A 17,254-nucleotide genomic window follows, 5' to 3' on the forward strand; every position below is an offset into this window, starting at 1 on the left:
AGTCAGAGCCACAGATTACAAATCCCCCTGCTTGGACGCCACTGCCAGAGAACAGGTACGGCCTGGCTGTGATCAGAGTCCGAGTCTGGTACCGGCCCCACCAGAGAGGCCGCTGTGTTTGTGAGACTTAAATAGGCAGAAATGAATATGGTCACCTGGCTCCTTCCTGTGTCTCTTCCCTGCTCTGGGATGTAGCCTGGGCAAGATGCTCCCCCAGACACTTCCTGTTTCTCTCACCTGGCAGCCAAGGCTGGCTACCTGGTCCCAGGTGTGGACAATGGGTAGGGGCTGGGGTCCCAGGATCCTGGGTCTGAGGAAGGAGGAGGCCAGAGGCCTGGACTCCTGGGTCCCACCAGAGGAGGGGGGCATCCCCATGAGATCCATGACTCCTGCCAAGGTCTGCAGTTGGGAAGGATTTATTATCACTAAGTGGCCATGACAGAGCAGGGAGGGGGAGGTGACACTAACGAGGCTCTACAATCAGCTCCCCTGGAGGCGGCGATTAAGGGCTCATTACCCGCTGGGTGTAGGGGGAGGCTGGGCCGGGCAGCGGGAGAACTGAATTGGGGTGTGGGGAGGGGATGAGGACAGTCGAGAGGGAAAAAGAGTGGATACCCCCAAGGGGGAAGTTGAGTCAGGACCCTCCCAGGGAAGATTTTGTGAAAAGAGAACAGGAAGGGGTGGGTGGGGGGCACAGCTGGTTGGCGCAGCCCTCAGGGTCAAGGCTTCTCCAGCTGGACGTCCCCGTCTCCGATGTGGAGGCTCCCCACATCCTGGTAGGTGCCCTGGAGGCCCCGGGAGATGTCCTCGTACATGGAGCAGTCATCAAGGTTCAGGCCCTGGGGTGGACACATGGTGGCGGGCCTCAGCGCCCTGATGGCCGAGCCCCTGCCCCCGGATGACCCTAGGGAGGACCCCACGAGAACCCCCAGGCGCCTGCCCCTAACTTGTCCCCACCCACCACTCACCTCATAAAGGTTTTCGTCTTCATAGTCATCCTGGACGTCCACCCCGAACTTCAAATTCTGCCATCGTTTCTAGGGGTGGGGGTGGATAATTGGGAGCCTCGGTGAGGGGGGTTGTGGGAGAATGTTTTCAGACCCTCCTGGGTGCCAGGAGGGGGTAAGGGGCACGCCAAGACCACATAGCGGGGGAGTGGCAGGTGTCCCTGGGTCCAAGCCAGTGTCCCGGCTGTCTCCACTGTCCTTCCACGAATAACAGCAATCACAGTAAATGGCAGTGGCTGCCCGTGGCCTCAAGAGGGGCTGGTGCAGGTGAGAGGCCCCTGGGGGAACACGCAGCCCCCATCTTCCCTGGAGGGAGGGCCACTGCACTCCCCGTTGGGGGTGGGGTAGAGTGAGACACCATGACGGCGGGGTGGCGGGGAGAGGGGGCGTTGAGAATGTCCTGGGGTAGGGAGGTTGAGGACAGCCCTGAGGGGAGACTGAGGCAAGATACCCCTCTTGGCCCCCGCACTCTTTAAACTCCCGTCATGGTACTAATTCATTTACCCCCTCAGCACTGTGAGGGTGCTGTCAGTCTCCCATTTTAGCAGGTGACCTCAGACTCAGAGGGCCCTGGTCCCCAGGGGGCTCACCCTGAACAGCAGCAGTGTCCCAGGTACCACAGCGCAGAACAGCAGGATGATGCCCTCGGCCGTGATGATGTTGTTCTTGGTGCCCTCTCCCATGTCCAGGAAAGGTCTGGAGAGTGGCTCTGTGAGGAGGGGTGCTGCTCAGAGCGCTGCTGCCCCCTGCCCCCACACCCCTGGCCTCCCAGCCCCGCCCCCCCCCCCCCCCCCCCCGCAACGCCAGACCACTGAAGCCCCCACTCCACAGATGAGGAGATCTGGCAGTGCGGGCCAGGATATGCCCATGGTGGGGGCACTGGCTCCGTCCCCCACCTCCCAGGCAGGGTGGCAGCGGTGGGGGGGGAGGGGAGACCCCCGGAGCCCAGCCAGGGCTGCCACTCACCGCGCACGCGGAGGTAGGTGCCGCAGGACTGCAGGAAGTTGAGGACTTTGCTGTTGGGGCCTTTCTCCTCCACCTGGCACCTGTACATGCCCATGTGGCTCTTGTTCACGGTGCTGATGGTCAGCTCGCCGTTGGGGCCTTCGCCGTGGCTCCAGAATATATCGGGCCACGTGGCATTGCCTTGGAGGACACGCCACCACGTGACGTTGAAGGTGCTGTCCGGCCCGCTGCCGTTGTGCAGACACTGGAGGTGGACGGTGTCCCCCAGGCTCACGGTCACTGATGGTGGGCCCCCATCCACCCACAGGGCCTGGCAGCCGGGGCCTGCGGAGAGGCGGAGGAGTCAGGGACTGTGGATGGGGACACAGGCCCCAGCCCCGGCCCCTGCGGGCAGCTGCCTGTGTGTGTGTGTGTGTGTGTGTGTGTGTGTGTGTGTGTGTCGTGGGGCTTGAGGACACTCCAGCAGGGCGGGGGTGGGGTGGGGTGGGGTGGGAAGAGGGCACACGGTGTTGTCATTGGAGTAAGGCTGTGGGTTAGAGTGAATACGCTTGCTGGGGGACTGAGGCTGTACCTAGGGCAGCGGAGGGAGGGCACACCTGTGGAGGGTGAGGACACCCTGGGGGAGGAGGGGAGGACACACCCCTGCGGGTCCCCACTCACTTCTCCAGCACTCCCTCTTGCCCCCCTCCCCATGCTCTGTGCTTTGGCCCCACTGAATTCACTGGCATTTGGATATTTGGTTCCCTAGTGGCAGAGGTGCCCCCGCCCAGGCAGCTCCCTCCAGAATCAGTTTGGGCATCACCTCCTCCTGAAGGCCCTCCTGGTCCTCCTTCCACCACCACCCCAGCCCTGCCCCGCCCCTGCCACTTTATCTTGTGTAATCTTCACAAAACCCTCAGAGGTAGGTTCTCTCATCCCAGTTTACAGGTGGGACAGCTGAGGCCCGGGGAGGGCAAATCTGTTGCCTGGCATCATCAGGGCAGGGAGGGGGAGTGGCTGGGGTTTTTAAAGCCTGAGCCTCCTGGGCCTCTTCCTGCCAGTCTTTGGGCCTGCCTTGCCCTGCACCCTCACGCCCACCCATTATTCTCTGTAACTTTCCTGTGTCAACCTTAAGGTTCAGGAGCGAGTTCAGTTGATGGCTGGGCTGGGGATTAGGGTAGGGACTCAGCACGGTGGTTGTCAAAAGGAAGCCAGGGGCGGCCTCAGCTCCCGGCCCCACGGGCCAGCCCACAGCTGTCTTCTGAAGGGAGGAGGTGGGAGGTGAGGAAGAGAGGAGGGGGAAGAGGCAGCCACCTCAGGGTCATGGGCTACAGTCCCCAGCCCGGCTCCCGGTGTAACCTGGGTGGTCACAGCCCCACCAGCTGGCATTGCCGGGGTCGGCGGGGGGGGGGGGGGGGGGGGCAGTACAGCTGGGAGGACAGTGTCAACGAGGAACCCCTCCCCTAGCATTGAAAAGGGGCTCCCAGCCCATCGGGGGTGACCGAGACTCGAGGCAGAGAAGGAGAAAGCTGTTTCTCCCCCCTGAAGCTCAGCCCTACCCCCAAGTGCTCTTCCCCCAGCTCTGGAGCTCAGTCAAGGGCGACCTTAGTTCCTTATTTTGACCTGTGGGGGAGATGAGGGGGTGGGGAAGTCATCTCGCGCCCCTGTCTCCTTCCATGTGGCCGCGGAGGCCCTTCAACTTCGCCGAGCCCCCTCCGGCCTCCCCTCGGACCTGCGGCCTGCTTGGGACAGTCAAGCAGACAGATGCAGTTTCTTTAGGGGCCTTCCCAGCACTGCCCCCCGCCCCCACATTCCGGTTCCTCTCCCCCCACTCCTAGTGTCCTTCTCTCTGCCCGAGCCCTCTCTCCAGCCTCCAGTCCTCCCCCGGCCCCCCAGCACCAGCCTGTTAGCCACGTACCCAGACCAACAGCGGAGATTAGGAAGAGGAGAAAGATAGTAGCACACGGCACTTGGGGGACTCCGGGACCCCCAGGCATCTCTCCCAGTGGGTTGGTTAGTCTGGGCTGCAGCAGTCCTGGGGTACCAGATTCCACCTCACTGGCCCCAAGCCCCGCCCCACTTCCTGCCCAGCCCCGCCGGAGATGGGCTCCAATGGCCCCACTGCTGGGCCCTTCGGCTGTGGGCCCAGGGGCAGCCCCTGCCGGTGTGCTTCAGGCCCCGAGTGGAGAGAAACCGCTCCCTGCACCTGTGGCCGCAATTCCCCCGAGGGGAGGCTGCTGGGTTGGGGAAAGAGACCAGTTCACAGCCTGGCTCGGCCACTGGCCAGCCCTGGGAAGGAAGCCTGAGGGAGTCAGAGTTTGAGGTGCCTGCTGTGTGCAGGCACAGGTCTGTCCTGTCAGGGTGGTGGTTCTGAGCCCGGTCTCCGTTCAGTCACTGGCCTTAGGCAAAGCTGAGCCTCTCTCTGAGCCTCCACGTCTTTACCTCTTGAGGTTGGAATCCAGGATTTAAAGGGGCTGTGCATGCACAGCTCTGAACATAGGGCCTAGCCCATAGCAGGTGCTCAGTAGATGTTGGTTGCTCTTAATGTTCATGAAAATAAATGGGGGCAGGCTGATCGGCTCTACGACTAGGTGGTGGCTTTCTAAGCCTTGGCATTAAAAGCAAAGAAAAATTTTTTAAAGTAATTTTTTTTTTTCAACATTTATTTATTTTTGGGACAGAGAGAGACAGAGCATGAACGGGGGAGGGGCAGAGAGAGAGGGAGACACAGAATCGGAAACAGGCTCCAGGCTCTGAGCCATCAGCCCAGAGCCCGACACGGGGCTCGAACTCACGGACCGCGAGATCGTGACCTGGCTGAAGTCGGACGCTTAACCGACTGCGCCACCCAGGCGCCCCAAGAAAAATTTTTTAATGGTTATTTATTTTTGAGACAGAGAGAGAGTCAGAGCTCGAGCAGGGGAGAGGCAGAGAGAGAGGGAGGCACAGAATATGAAGCAGGCTCCAGGCTCTGAGCTGTCAGCACAGAGCCCGACGTGGGGCCCCAACCCACAAACTACAAGATAATGACCTGAGCTGAAGTCGGATGCTTAACCGACTGAGCCAGCCAGGTGCCCCCTGGGCCTTGGCATTTAAAACATTTTTTTTTTTTAAAGTAATCTCTACATCCAACTTGATGGGGCTCGAACTCACAACCCTGAGATCAAGAGTTGCATGCTCTATTGACAGAGCCGGCCGACAGCCCCAGCCTTGGCGTTTTTAATCTCAGCAATTAGAGCAAGAATATCTCCCTGCTGTTGTGAGATGAGCTGATGTCCCCAGCACCCAAGGAGTTAGAGCCATGATGGGCTCTCGACATGAGTCAGCCTCCCCACAAGTAGGTAAGGTAGGTCACCCCCCCCCCCATTTTACAGAGGAGAAAACTGAGGCCCAGAGAGGAGATGCCATCACTTACCCAGCGTAGTACAATTTGGGAGTAGTGGAGCAGAGATTCAAAGTCACTTATGTGGGCCCGCATACCTTTGAGCACCATTTTAGGTCACGTGGAAGGAAGATGCGGTCTGAGGAGTGGGGGTGGGGAATTACAGGAGGTTGTTGAGACGTTTGTGAGCTGTTAGGGGACAGTCACACATGCACCTAAGGAGACACATAGGGAAAACATTTATTGCAGGGAGATTTTTGGTAGCAGAAGCTGGGAAACAGAAGGCCCATTTACAGGAGAATGGGACGGATACATTGTGGTGTAGGCAGCCGGTAGAGTAATACTCAGCAGGAGAAAAGGCAGAGCTCTGCTTGTCAACACGGCTGCGTCTCAGAAATGACATGAAAATGACAACGTGTAGCATGAAACAGTTGACTTGTTTTCAAAAGGCGAAGCAACACTGGGTGCTGTTAGGGGCACATGCATCTGTAGTCAATTAGGGAACCCATGCAGGTGAGTGACACCCAGTTCCTGAGAGGGGGTTCCCTTTGGGGCAAGCGAGGAGGGCTGTGACCTCAGAGGGCTGGTACAGAGGCTTTGTCTGTCCCAGTTTTAGGTCTTGTGTTACTTCCTAAGCTGGGTAGGGGGTACGTGGGTCTTTCTTACACTAATAGGTATACTGTTTTGATTGCTTGAAGCATTTCATAATTTATAAATGAAAGTGCAATTGTCACCCACACAGAGCATGGGCCTCCGGAGTTCATGTTTGAATCTCAGTTCTGTTTCAATCTCAGCTCTGCCAACTGACTGGTGGTCTGAACCTCAGTTTCTTCTCCTGTAATCACCCCGCTTGTCCCCCTTGTGAGGCTACAAGAATACTACAGTGAGCTTATCACAGTTCCTAGGACACAGTTCTGCTTCTCTGGCCTGGGGCCCTCCCCCTTCCCTCCAGGGACCCAGGTGTTCTGCTGTGACCCTCGCTGTGTAGCAGGTCACCAGCCCCTCTCTGCTTTAGCTCCTCCTTATGATCCTCGCCCCCCCCGCCCCCCCCTCAAGAAACCTGGGCAGAAGCTGCAGCCCTGTAATTCACCTCCTCCATCTGCTGAGGCAGTTTCCAGGCCCTCGACTGCCCCCCAGCGGCTGGAGAGGCGCAGCTGCTGGATTGCAGGCCTTTGAGGCCGAACTGGACTGTTTGGGCACGTCCACACCCCGCTTACCTCGTTGCCCCCTTTCCTGTACTTCTGAGGTGGGCAATGCACCGTAGTGGCTGGAGCCCAGCTGCCCGGGTTCAAATTCCGGCTTTGCCACCCCCCTGTAGTACATAGGCAAATTACCCACCCTGTGACTTACTCTCACTAGATCTAAAATGTGGGGGCTTTTGGGCACCTTCAGCAGGTTGCCGTGTGTGTTAGGTGATACAAAGTGCCTTTGCATGTGGTAGGCTGTTTATTCAGTACAAGTCTTCCAGCACTTTTTTTTTTTTAAATGTTTATTATTGAAAGAGACAGAACGTGAGCAGAGGAGGGACAGAGAGAGAGGGAGACACGGAATCTGAAGCAGGCTCCAGGCCCTGAGCTGTCAGCACAGAGCCCGACGTGGGGCTCGAACTCACAGACCATGAAATCATGACCTGAGCTGAAGTCGGACGCTTAACCGAGCTCCCCAGGCACCCCCAGCACTGACTTCTAAGCTGGGAGGGAGGCCAGCTTCATTTCCCACCCGGTGAGGGACTCTGCTTTGCTGTTCTCTGGTAACTGGTTGTCTGCTTGGTGTGATGTTCTGAGCCATGGCACAATCTACCTATATGGTATCTCCCCAGATCCCTCAAGAATAAGAAACTAAGTTGGGGCACCGGGGTGGCTGTCTGTTGGGCGTCCGACTTCGACTCAGGTCATGAACTTGTGGCCTGTGAGTTGGAGCCCGCATTGGGCTCTGTGTTGACAGCTTGGAGCCTGCTTCTAATGGTCTCCCTCTCTCTGCCCCTTCCCCATTCGCACTCTGTCTCTTCCAAAGCCAGCTCAGGCTCAGCATCTTAGCACTCCCCAGGTAGGAGTTGGGTTTGGTCCCACAGGGGCCACTTTTCCAGGCTATTTTCTGGGGCCTGGCACATACCCACTTGGTGCCCTTCATATCCCCTGCCCCTACCAGGGGCCCAATCACAGGCAGGCTCCTGCCCCATTCATGCCTGAGAGCCAATCACCTTGCAGGACTGAAGAGGCAGTGCCCCTCTACCTCTGCTCAGGTGCCTCTCGCTCCTCTCCACTAGGAGGATGGTGGGTGTGGGTGGGAAAGGGCACCGGGTCCCAACTCTGGGGCAGGTACGACCAACTCCAGAAGGGCCCAAGGCAATAGATCTCTAGAGAGCAAAGGTTCAGGCAGGGTCAGTGGTCTGTTTGCCAACGAATGGTGCACACCAAGTCACCTTGGTCTGGAGGCACTCAAGGAGTCACCAGGAATGAAGGCCGGCTGCCCCAGCCCTGCTTTGTTGCAGGAAGGGACAGAATGCAGTCTCTGTAGCCCAGGCCCCAGCTGAGGCCACTACCTGAAAGCCACTCCTTTTCAGTTTCTCATCTTACTGAGAATTGCAAAGGCAGGATGTGGGGGAGGTGCAAGGGCCTCTAGTCCTGGCCCCACCCAACCACCAGTCCAGCTAGGGCACCAGGCCCACCGGGGGTGGAACTGCTTGAACCGGGAAGGCTGGGCCTTAGGCTTTAGTGGCTGTTGGTATCAGTCACTAGGGATCCCTAGTCCCCCTCTTTCACGAGGAAAGGGAAGCTCCATGCGCCTCCCTCATGCCCCCAAAGGGAAGAGCAACAGCAGCCAATCAAGAGACTCGGACCAGGATTACGAATGAGGCAATTTATTAACCCAGCATTTGTTCTAATGCTTCTTGTTGGCAGCTGCCACCTGTGGGAAAAGACGGGAGAGTAATTAAGATCGGCCGTGGGGTCTGTGTTCCGGCGCTTTGGAGCAGCTACCCCCCACCCGAGGGACGCCAGGCACCTGGATTTGTGGTCTGACAGGTGTTCATCCAATCTAATCCTTACAGCCTCGGGCATTTCCCCATTTTACAGAAGTGTCAACGGGGACTAAAAGAAAGGGAGTGGCGGGGCAGGATTCCAACACCTGCCCACTGCTCTGCTATCCACACTGTCGATGCCCTGCCCTGCGCAGAAAAGATCACCGGCTCCTTCCAGGCAACCCGCGGACTCCCAGGGGGCTGACACCTTCTACTCTTGACACTAAGTGATTGAGCCCTCCAAGGCTCCTAGGAGACCTAAGTCAATGACACAGAAAGAAAAAACCCAACAATGGGTTCATGCCTGGCCCTGGGGGCTCCCCCTGCTGTAGCCCACTGAGCCCTCACCACTACCCTATGGAGGCTGGCAAGAGTAGACCATTCTACAGATGGGAATGGCTCCCGGCGAACAGACTCTGCCCCAAGGTGTCCAGCCAGTCAGGGATGTGGATGGAGACCCTTGTTCTGAGCTGGCTTGCCTCCCCCACTCTCTCCACAGCCATCCCGGCTGATGTCAGGGAGCATGAAGAATGAGGAAACACTGCAGCTAGAGTCCTGAGAAGGCTGACTGGGCAAAGGGGAGTTGTGTGCAGAAACCTGTCCTGCACGAGAAACAATTCCAGCTGCACGCCAGGCCTGGGGTCCCGACACCCACATCTCTAACCAGCTCTAGCAGGAAGTCAGTCAGAAACGTTCTCCTGCCCCTGACCCCACCAGCCTGGGCTGTGCCCTCTAGGGTAGGAAATTCTGACCTGACAAATCGCAGGCTCTGGAAACGCCCAGGCAGTGACTAAGAGACCCAGTCCCGGCCCACACCCAGACCTCACCTGTCCGGCGATTCTGTCCAGATCTCTCTGTCCCTGAGGTGTCAGTTTGCGTCCCCTGTGGGAGAAGGGTCATGCAGCCCCCCATGAGTGAAGGCTCTCAACCATGTCACTGCCAGGCCCACCCTGGATGTAAGCCAGGCTTCCCAAGAAGGCACCTGGCCATGGGACCACATGACACCAGCCAAGTCCCACTGAGGGCCCCAGTCAGCTGCATTCTAACGAGCTGGGGGCAGGGGTGGGAGCCCCCCTGGGAGCTGCCAGGGTGTCGTTTGTGCAAGCATTAGATCAAAAGCCCCGAAAAATCAATTGGGAAAAGTTAACGAGCAGGCTAATGAAAGCGGACAGTCGCTAAATTACCTTCCTGGAGCTTGGGGTAGTCAGCCAGAGAGGTCGGGGTGAGGCCCCTCACTGTTCGCTTTTCTGCAGAATCCCCTGCCCGCCCGAGGGGCAGGTGCAGACGGCAGGACAGACCTGGCACCTCTCCACACGGGGGAAGGATGGCTCTAGACAACTTCATTACAGGTGACCTGACCCCAAGTCTCCTCCATCACCCCCGTCCCAGCCATTCCCCCCAACCCCGCTTACCCATCTTGGTCCTTTTCCACCATTTTCAGCCCCTCTAGGGCTTGGAGGACCCTGCGGGCCACGCTCTTGGAGCCTCTGCTAAAGTGGCTGGGCATGACCCCATTTCTCTGACGTCCTCCGTAGATCTTGGTCATGGAGCCGACTCCAGCGCCACCCCGGAGGTACAGGTGCCGTGCTGTGGAAGCTGGGTGGGGTGTGCGTGAGATGTGAGGATCCTTCTCAAGCAAAGTAGAGTCCTCTCTACAGCTGAAGCAGGCTGAGGGAAGGGCCTCGCTCAAGGTCACACACATGAACTGTGTGCGTAGCAGCTAATTCCTCCCATTGTATAGCCCGGAAAACTGAGAATACACAGACTAACGACTGGGCCCCCACCCCAGCTATCCCACAGCCAAGCTGCCCTACACCCCGGGCCCAGCTGAGGAGACTGGACGGCCTGCCACAGCTGAGATGCCGTGAGCCTGGGCCCAGGGTCCTATGGGCAGAGCCTGGCAAATGCTTAAGCCGTGACTTTCCACCTCCAGACCCAGGCCTGAGGGGCAGGAGTACGAGCAGGGATATGTCGCCACCTGAGCGCAGCTCCCTAAGCCCCTTGGCCCTGGAGAACTCAGGATCAGAGCCGACACCCCATACAGTGACGTTCCCAACCCTGAACGGGCATCACCCCTTCCGCAACCACAGGATTCTCATCCGGCTTGGACAAGTCCCCCGTCCCTCACTGTTCTGTTCAACAGGGCCGTTTGCCCACCTGGCCCCGTGCCATCTGCTTTTCATGCTCCCCCATGAGGCAGTAAGATGGCCTTTCGACCTGGCCTGATGGTGTGTGGCCTCGGTAAGTCACCCACCCTCACCTGAGAGCTGCACGGGTGTCCAGTGCTATTCTCCTTCACAGAAAAGCAAACAGGCTCCAGAAGGTACTCACTGGCCTCATGTCACATAGCACGGAGGGGCAGACTGTTCTGGCTTTCTATCTCAGGGGGCCACTAAAATTTGAGGGAACTAGGGCTTGAGATGCAAGGACTCCAAGTCATTCCAGGGCTGCCAGCGATCAGTACATAATGGTTTTGCCCAAGTGACTACTTTTAGTCCCTACCTACAGATCAGAGGGAAAAATCAGGATTCCTTCCTCCAGTAACTACTTACTCCTAACAACCAGGTGCCAGGCCACATCCATGACCTTGTGGGGTTCTGAGCTGGGGGTGGGTGGAACTTACCACCTAAAGTGGGCTACTCCTCCCAAAGAAGTTCTTCCACACCACTTGTCCCCACCCAGACCCCTCCTGCCCTGTAATGGTCTTCAGATACAGTCATGGGCTTCTGGGGGCCCCGGCATGGCTGAAACCCTCACCACCTTTATCAGGACCACTGTACAACCTCTCCCTGGTTTCACTGCTTCCAGCTTTTGCTCACTTTAAAACTGTTCTCCTTGGGGGGCGCCTGGGTGGCTCAGTCAGTTGAGCATCTGACTTCGGCTCAGGTCATGATCTCACAGCCTGTGAGTTCGAGCCCCGCATCGGGCTCTGTGCTGACAGCTCAGAGCCCTGGAGGCTGCTTCGGATTCTGTGTCTCCCTCTCTCTGCCCCTCCCCCACTCATGCTCTCGCATGCTCTCAAAAATAAACAAACATTAAAAAAAATTTTTTTTAAACAGTTCTCTTTGGTTCTTCCTACTTCCACACCACCTCCAGGATCAAAACTCCCCTTCCAGTGATATCACTGGAAAAGTCCAGACTTCCAGACCAGCTCACATGCCCAACAGCTACCACCATTCCTCCTGTGCCTGTGCCAAGCCATGCTTTGGCCTGGGTGGAGCTGTGCTCTCCCACCTGGGCTCTACCCAGGGCTGAGGAAAGCAGAATAGCCTCAGGAAGGGGTCAGTGGAATACTCCCAAGCACACAGATGCCCAGGAGAAGCCTGGTCAGGCTAGGACCAATGCTCAGCCTAGTCCCAATCCGGGCTCTGTATAAAAAAATATGGCCAACCCCTGAGCTGTCTGGCAACACAGGGTGTGAATCCCAACACTGCTCCTCTCAGCCGAGTCCACCCCCTATTTGGGCGGTCTGGGCCTGGGCCACAGGACTCTAGGGGAAGCCTACTCAAATCCTGAGGATTGAGTGGCAGAGAATAAGCTCCAGTAAAGTCCAACTATTAGTTTCTTCAAGGAGGAGGTGAAGGGGCTGCTGTAAATTTTTCCCTACGCTGAAAAAAACTAGCTGGTGTGGTGTCAGATAGAGGGTACCCCCCACCCCAGTTCTTGGTAATTATTTTCCTGACCTATTAAAAGGGAAAGAATATTAATGCTACAAGTCGGAAAGCATTACAGTCAAAATAACAGAATTCTACAAAATAATTGGCCTTTTCTCACCCCACCCTGCTAAGACCCAGGCCCCAATCCTTCTGAAGTGGAGCTTAACATCACAAATCAGGCCATCCTAGGTGCTGCTTAGGAGGTGACAGCAAGCCAGGTGTGGTCACAAATGGCTTCTCAAGTCCCTCTAAGACTTTCTGTTCCTCTTGGAAATCCTGCCCCAAGTGTCCAGGAGTCACTCCCCACCTCAAAGTATAAAGGAGGGACCAGTAGCATCCTCCCACCCAAGAGGCCACCAGGCGGAGAGGGTCACAATGCTCTTGAACACCTGGTATACCAAAGTTTCACAAATGTCTTTGTAGCGCAGCATCTTTTTTTTTTTTTTTAAGTTTATTTATATTGTGGGGGGCAGGGGAGGGAGAGAGGGAGAAGGGGGGGGAGAGAGAGAGAGAGAGAGAGAGAAAGAGAGAGAGAAAGAGAGAGAGAGAGAGAGAGAGAGAGAAAGAGAGAGAGAGAGAGAGAGAGGGAGTGAAAGAGAATCCCAGGCAGGCTCTGCACTGTCAGCATGCAGGGCCTGAACTAACTGTGAGAACATGACCTGAGCTGAAGCTGGATGCTCAACTGAGCCACCCAGGTGCCCCTACAGGTCAGCGTCTTAATAACTGTTCTTTGCCAAGCTTCTAAGGAAAGAATCTGGACATTGTCACCCCTTAACTTGTTCCTGCAATGTCTCCAAGCCTTGATCTTTCCAATAACATATGTGACTGCCCAGCACTATGCACTGATCAGAGAAGACCAGGTCCCATCCACAATGATTTCATTTGAGACATTCAGATGTCCCAATTCAGGAGTCACTCACTGCTGGACAAGACACAATGGATTCCCACCTCCCTCCCAAGCAAGACCTTCTGACAATGAAGAAACCAGGGGGCTTGTCCAAGGCCACACGGCAACACCCCCTCCCCTCACAAAGCCCTACAGTGGTCTTTCCTTGACATCACAATGCAGGGAAGGAGAAAATGCAAATACAGCACAGACTCGGGTCTGCCAAGCTTGGAGTCAGTGTGTCATGCTCTCCTAGGGTCACTTCACCTTCTGTACCTGTTTCCTCTTTGGTAATTGAGTATCTCCAGTGACTTGCCCAGAGTATGAGCTAACCCCAACTAGGTGGGAGCACTCTACGCCGGTAAACTTCTCCAGTAAAGGGTCAAAATAAATATTTTTGGCTTTGGAGGCCACCAGTCCATCACAATTGCAACTCTGCCTCTGGTGTACATGGAAACAAATGGGCGTGGCAGTGTCCCAACAAAAATGTGCACAACAGACCTTGGTCTAGAATCACTATGCTATGCCACTAAGGCAGCTGGGGAAATGAGGTCAAAAAGGGAGTCTTGGAAACCTTGAGTAAGGGAGATCAGGATGGCAGGTAGAGGATGCACATTCCGTGTGAGTTGTCAGAGAAGGGGCCAGGAAACAGTCTAAGGCTCATCTAGGTGTACTGCCCAGGGTGGTCTCGATCTCATTTCACATTAGTCTCTCCCCATCTACAAAAATACAACAAGCATAAAACAGAAAACCACCAGTACTATCTGGGAAGTTTTCAACAGGGCAGATTAAACAAAATATGTAGATTTACCTGACCACATAGGAAAAGCCAGTAGACTTTCTCCTCATCTTAGATCCAAAGCTGCCTTGACCAACTGATTCTTGGGGCGTTGCCAAAGAACATTCAGGACCAGGCAGCCTTGCTTCCCAAGATGGGTGGATGGGGTGGTGGTCTCATCCAGGCCCCATCACTAATGTGTGCCTGGGGAAATCAAGCCAGCTTCCCTTCCCCAGCCCTTTTTCTTCCTAAAAGCACAGTGGGGATCCCCGCTATATGCTACCCACCCTACCCACCTGTGAGTTGACCTTTTAATCCTCAGGGGTCTGAGGCTGTGGCCAAGTCATGTTGGCCTCTGCCCGTCCAGGGCCTGAAACAGAGTGGACCTCATGGACATCTGATGCACAAGGGCAACACCAATCTACAAAATACATCATATTCCAAAGTGCCAAAGGGACTTGGTACCAAGGCCAACTCTTCTCAAAGTCACCCTGAAGCTTTCTTTATTTCTAAACCGTGCTTCCCACCTACTTCCCGTCTGGAGACAGTCTTTGGCCAGGATGGGGCCCCTAGGTCAGAGATTGAAGGTTAAAAGATTGCAGAAGCTGAGGGTCCTTAATGAAGGCCTGTGCAGAGGTTGCTGCCTTGAACAACCTAGCACTGACCACCCCTCCATCCCTAAGTTAGGCCTTCATGGAGTGACAGCCGGGAGAAACTTGAAATGTCAAGGACAGGTGAAAATTAGCACTGTGCCATTGGGCACTACACTGAAGTCACTCCTTCCAACTTATCACTGGTAGACTAATAAGAGAGGGGACTGGCAAATGGTTACAGGGTGATCATAAGGCTTTGTTTTGGGTACTTGGGACTTACTAAGATTTAGAGCAAGGAGTGACCCGGCCAGATCCCAACCACTTAAAAGAAATGGTCTCTCTAGAGAGACAAGGAGAAAACCAGCCTATGGATCTGAACGATAAAAACGGGACACCTGACGTTTCTTGAAGGACTACTCTGCCACAGGGGTATTGTACAGGTTTTAACTGTCATAAGCTCATTTGATTCCCACTACAATCCTGCGTTAACAATCGTTAGCCTCATTTCAGAGAGGACACAAAGAGGAACAGGCAGATGGAGGCCACACAGTTAAGTGGCAGAGAGAAATCTGAACTGGGGAGAATCTTGACTCCACGAACATGGAAGAGTCAGTAAACGCTTTCCTCTAAGTAAACTATGAACATTCACTTGACCCTGGGTTTCCCTAGAGTTTCAGAGGAAGCCACAGGTGCCCACATCAACCGCTTACAAACGAAAACAGACTCAGAAAATGAAGTTACTGAGCATCACACAAGCACGTAGTGATAGCCTAGTACTTCTCTCATACTGGAGTTCAACTACAATTTAAAGAGTTTCTCTCCTCTTGCAATCTTGGGAGAGCTCACAGAGAGAACAGGGAGGTATGGTTTGTGCCAGGGGTCACCCAGCGCACCCCCCCCCCCCATTACCCAGAGGCCCCAGTTCCTCACCAGCTCGTGTGTAGAACCAGTTCTCATCGTAGGGAGCAAGCTCTTTATGCTTGGCCAGCTTGACAGTGTCCACCCATTCAGGGACTTTCAGCTTCCCAGACCTGGGACCAACGGTGAGAAAGTGACGATCCAGGAGTCTCCCCAAACTCCAGCCCCCAAATCCCCTCTGCTCAACCCAAAAAGTATAGGTTACCAGGAGCTCCACGTGTCCCAGAATATAAAAAAACCAGAAACGCGGCCACAACCCAAACCCAGGCCTCAGGCAGAAAAGCAGACTCCACACGGAGACCTCACACGAGCCTCCCGGTACCCGAGAAGAGAAACAACGTCCGCGGAGGAGTCAGGCAAAGACCACAACCCCCATCCACCGAGCCCGAGGCCCCACACTCACTTTTTGAGGAAGGCTGCCAGAGCTCTGACGAACTCCTGCTGGTTCACGTCTTTTACAGTAACTCCAGGCATCTACGAGAAAAAGAGCAAGGATGTGAACTTGGCACTGGTGGAGACGGCTGACAGGGGCCAGGGCCTTGCCCCCACGCGACCGCAGCCGCCGCTCTCCAGTTCCTTCCCGAGGCCCTACTTCAGATATGGGCCCTTAAAGGCCCCGGCGCCTGTGGGTGCTAGACTTCACCGCCGCTCACGGTCTCTGCGCGTCGCACGAGCACGGCCTGGCGCCGTGGTGGGAGACGCTAGATGACCCCAGCCCCTGATTCTGGGGACCCCCTCCTTGCATCCCCGCCGCCCGCCTGGCCCAGTCTCGGTCCCCGGACCTCGCAGACCGAGCATGTCCGGGCCTGCCGCTCGCACGTGGCTGCGGCTCCAGGGGGCGGGGCGGCCCCACACGGTCTCCCCGGGAGCCCCAGGCACGCACTCCCGACTGGGGGGTCGGGCCCCTGACGCCCCGCGCCCAGCCCGAGCAGGAGCGCCCGTCTTACCGTGCGGCCTCCGCGCTGCCAGCCAGGGGAAAGGGAGCAACGGGGTTTCCCGGGCGCACAAGTCGGGCGTCGGGTATCGCGAGAAGTGCGAGCTCTCGCGAGAGCGAGGCCAGAAGAGCCGCCCCGCCCCTCTGAGGGCGAATGCGGCTTCGAGCTGGGAGGGCGTGTGGTGTGGAGGCGGGCACGCAAAGGGGAAAGCCTAGGGGGCGGGGGTGGAGGCCTGGGTCCTGCCAGCCCTTTCCTCTCCCGGAGTGTAATCGAGCGCCCGTCCTGAGCTGTGGGGTGGGACGGCTTCGTTTGCGTCAGCGGCGGAGGAGACTGTGGCGGCGGAAGTTGGGCATTTGGATGGGCAGGAAAGGGGGACCCGGCCACGGCCCGTGCCCCCGCGGGGCGACCCCCTTTGTGGGTGGAAGTGGCTTTCCGGGCCGGAAGTGGGGGGTAGTAAGGGCGGAACTGTGATGGGGAACCCTGCGGTAGTGCAAAGAGGAAATGTGTTCGATCACCAGTCCTCGCGAGAGCAGAAGGAGCCGCACCACCCTTCTTAGGGCGGAAACTGCTTCATCACGGCCCAGGCGACCGCAGTGGGAAGGAGGAACTACAGGCGGGGAGGAGATCAGGGCAGGGACAAAGAGGTGGAGGCGGGACCTTCGGAGAAGTTAGTGCAGCTCTGCCTCCTAGTGCTTGAGTCTGTTCGCTCAGCACTTTAGGTTTCTTTTGCTCACTTGCCTCACTGACCCGTGTGGCTTTAGGCAGTCCACTTGCCCAAGGCTTCAGACTCTCAGTTAAGAAAAAGAAAATACAGGGGCGCCTGGGTGGCTCAGCCGGTTAAGCGCCTGACTTCAGTTCAGGTCATGATCTCACAGTCCGTGAGTTCGAGCCCCACGTGGGTGCTCTGTGCTGACCGCTCGGAGCCTGGACCCTGCTTCAGATTCTGTGTCTCGGTCACTCTCTGCCCTTCCCCTGCTCATGCTCTCTCTCTGTCTCAAAAATAAAAACATTTTTACAAAAGAAAAAGCAAACACAATTTAGATGGAAACACCAAAATCCCGGCGTTTTGCGCCTTTTGTTGTACATGGTGTTGTCACATTAATTCTATCAACAAATAATTTTTGTGTGTCTACTC

The 17,254-nt window shown here is 56.4% G+C and overlaps 1 protein-coding gene across 3 annotated transcripts; it reads right to left on the reverse strand.

Annotated features, from left to right (window-relative positions):
• Positions 1–400: 400 nt before the first annotated feature.
• RPS19 (ribosomal protein S19) lies at positions 401–16,283 on the reverse strand. Of its 3 annotated transcripts, XM_086689947.1 has the most exons (7): positions 16,132–16,283; positions 15,588–15,658; positions 15,197–15,297; positions 1,974–2,297; positions 1,598–1,716; positions 969–1,037; positions 401–839 (listed from the first exon to the last, which is right to left on the reverse strand). In XM_086689947.1, the coding sequence occupies exons 2-7, from the start codon at positions 15,656–15,658 to the stop codon at positions 720–722; spliced, it is 804 nt and encodes a 267-aa protein (XP_086546073.1). In that variant the 5' UTR covers positions 16,132–16,283; the 3' UTR covers positions 401–719. The 3 variants fall into 3 exon arrangements, with proteins under 3 accessions (XP_086546073.1, XP_086546072.1, XP_025770742.1); XM_025914957.2 differs by lacking the exons at positions 401–839; positions 969–1,037; positions 1,598–1,716; positions 1,974–2,297 and adding exons at positions 8,179–8,241; positions 9,181–9,235; positions 9,766–9,949 and having other exon boundaries at positions 16,132–16,273; XM_086689946.1 differs by lacking the exons at positions 15,197–15,297; positions 15,588–15,658; positions 16,132–16,283 and adding an exon at positions 3,871–4,027.
• Positions 16,284–17,254: the final 971 nt, after the last annotated feature.

The sequence above is a fragment of the Puma concolor genome, chromosome E2, assembly GCF_028749965.1.
Source record: "Puma concolor isolate L17-30 chromosome E2, mPumCon1.1.hap2, whole genome shotgun sequence".
NCBI classification, from domain to species: domain Eukaryota; kingdom Metazoa; phylum Chordata; class Mammalia; order Carnivora; family Felidae; genus Puma; species Puma concolor.

What these genes read in the sequence shown, in the direction of transcription:
- RPS19 (XM_086689947.1), bottom strand. Translation starts at nt 15,658, where the DNA reads ATGCCTGGAGTTACTGTAAAAGACGTGAACCAGCAGGAGTTCGTCAGA. An exon ending in GGACACTGCTGCTGTTCAGG is followed by an intron (nt 1,038 to 1,597) that starts GTGAGCCCCCTG and finishes CCCCACCCCTAG; the next exon opens with AAACGATGGCAGAATTTGAA. An exon ending in AAGACGAAAACCTTTATGAG is followed by an intron (nt 840 to 968) that starts GTGAGTGGTGGG and finishes TGTCCACCCCAG; the next exon opens with GGCCTGAACCTTGATGACTG.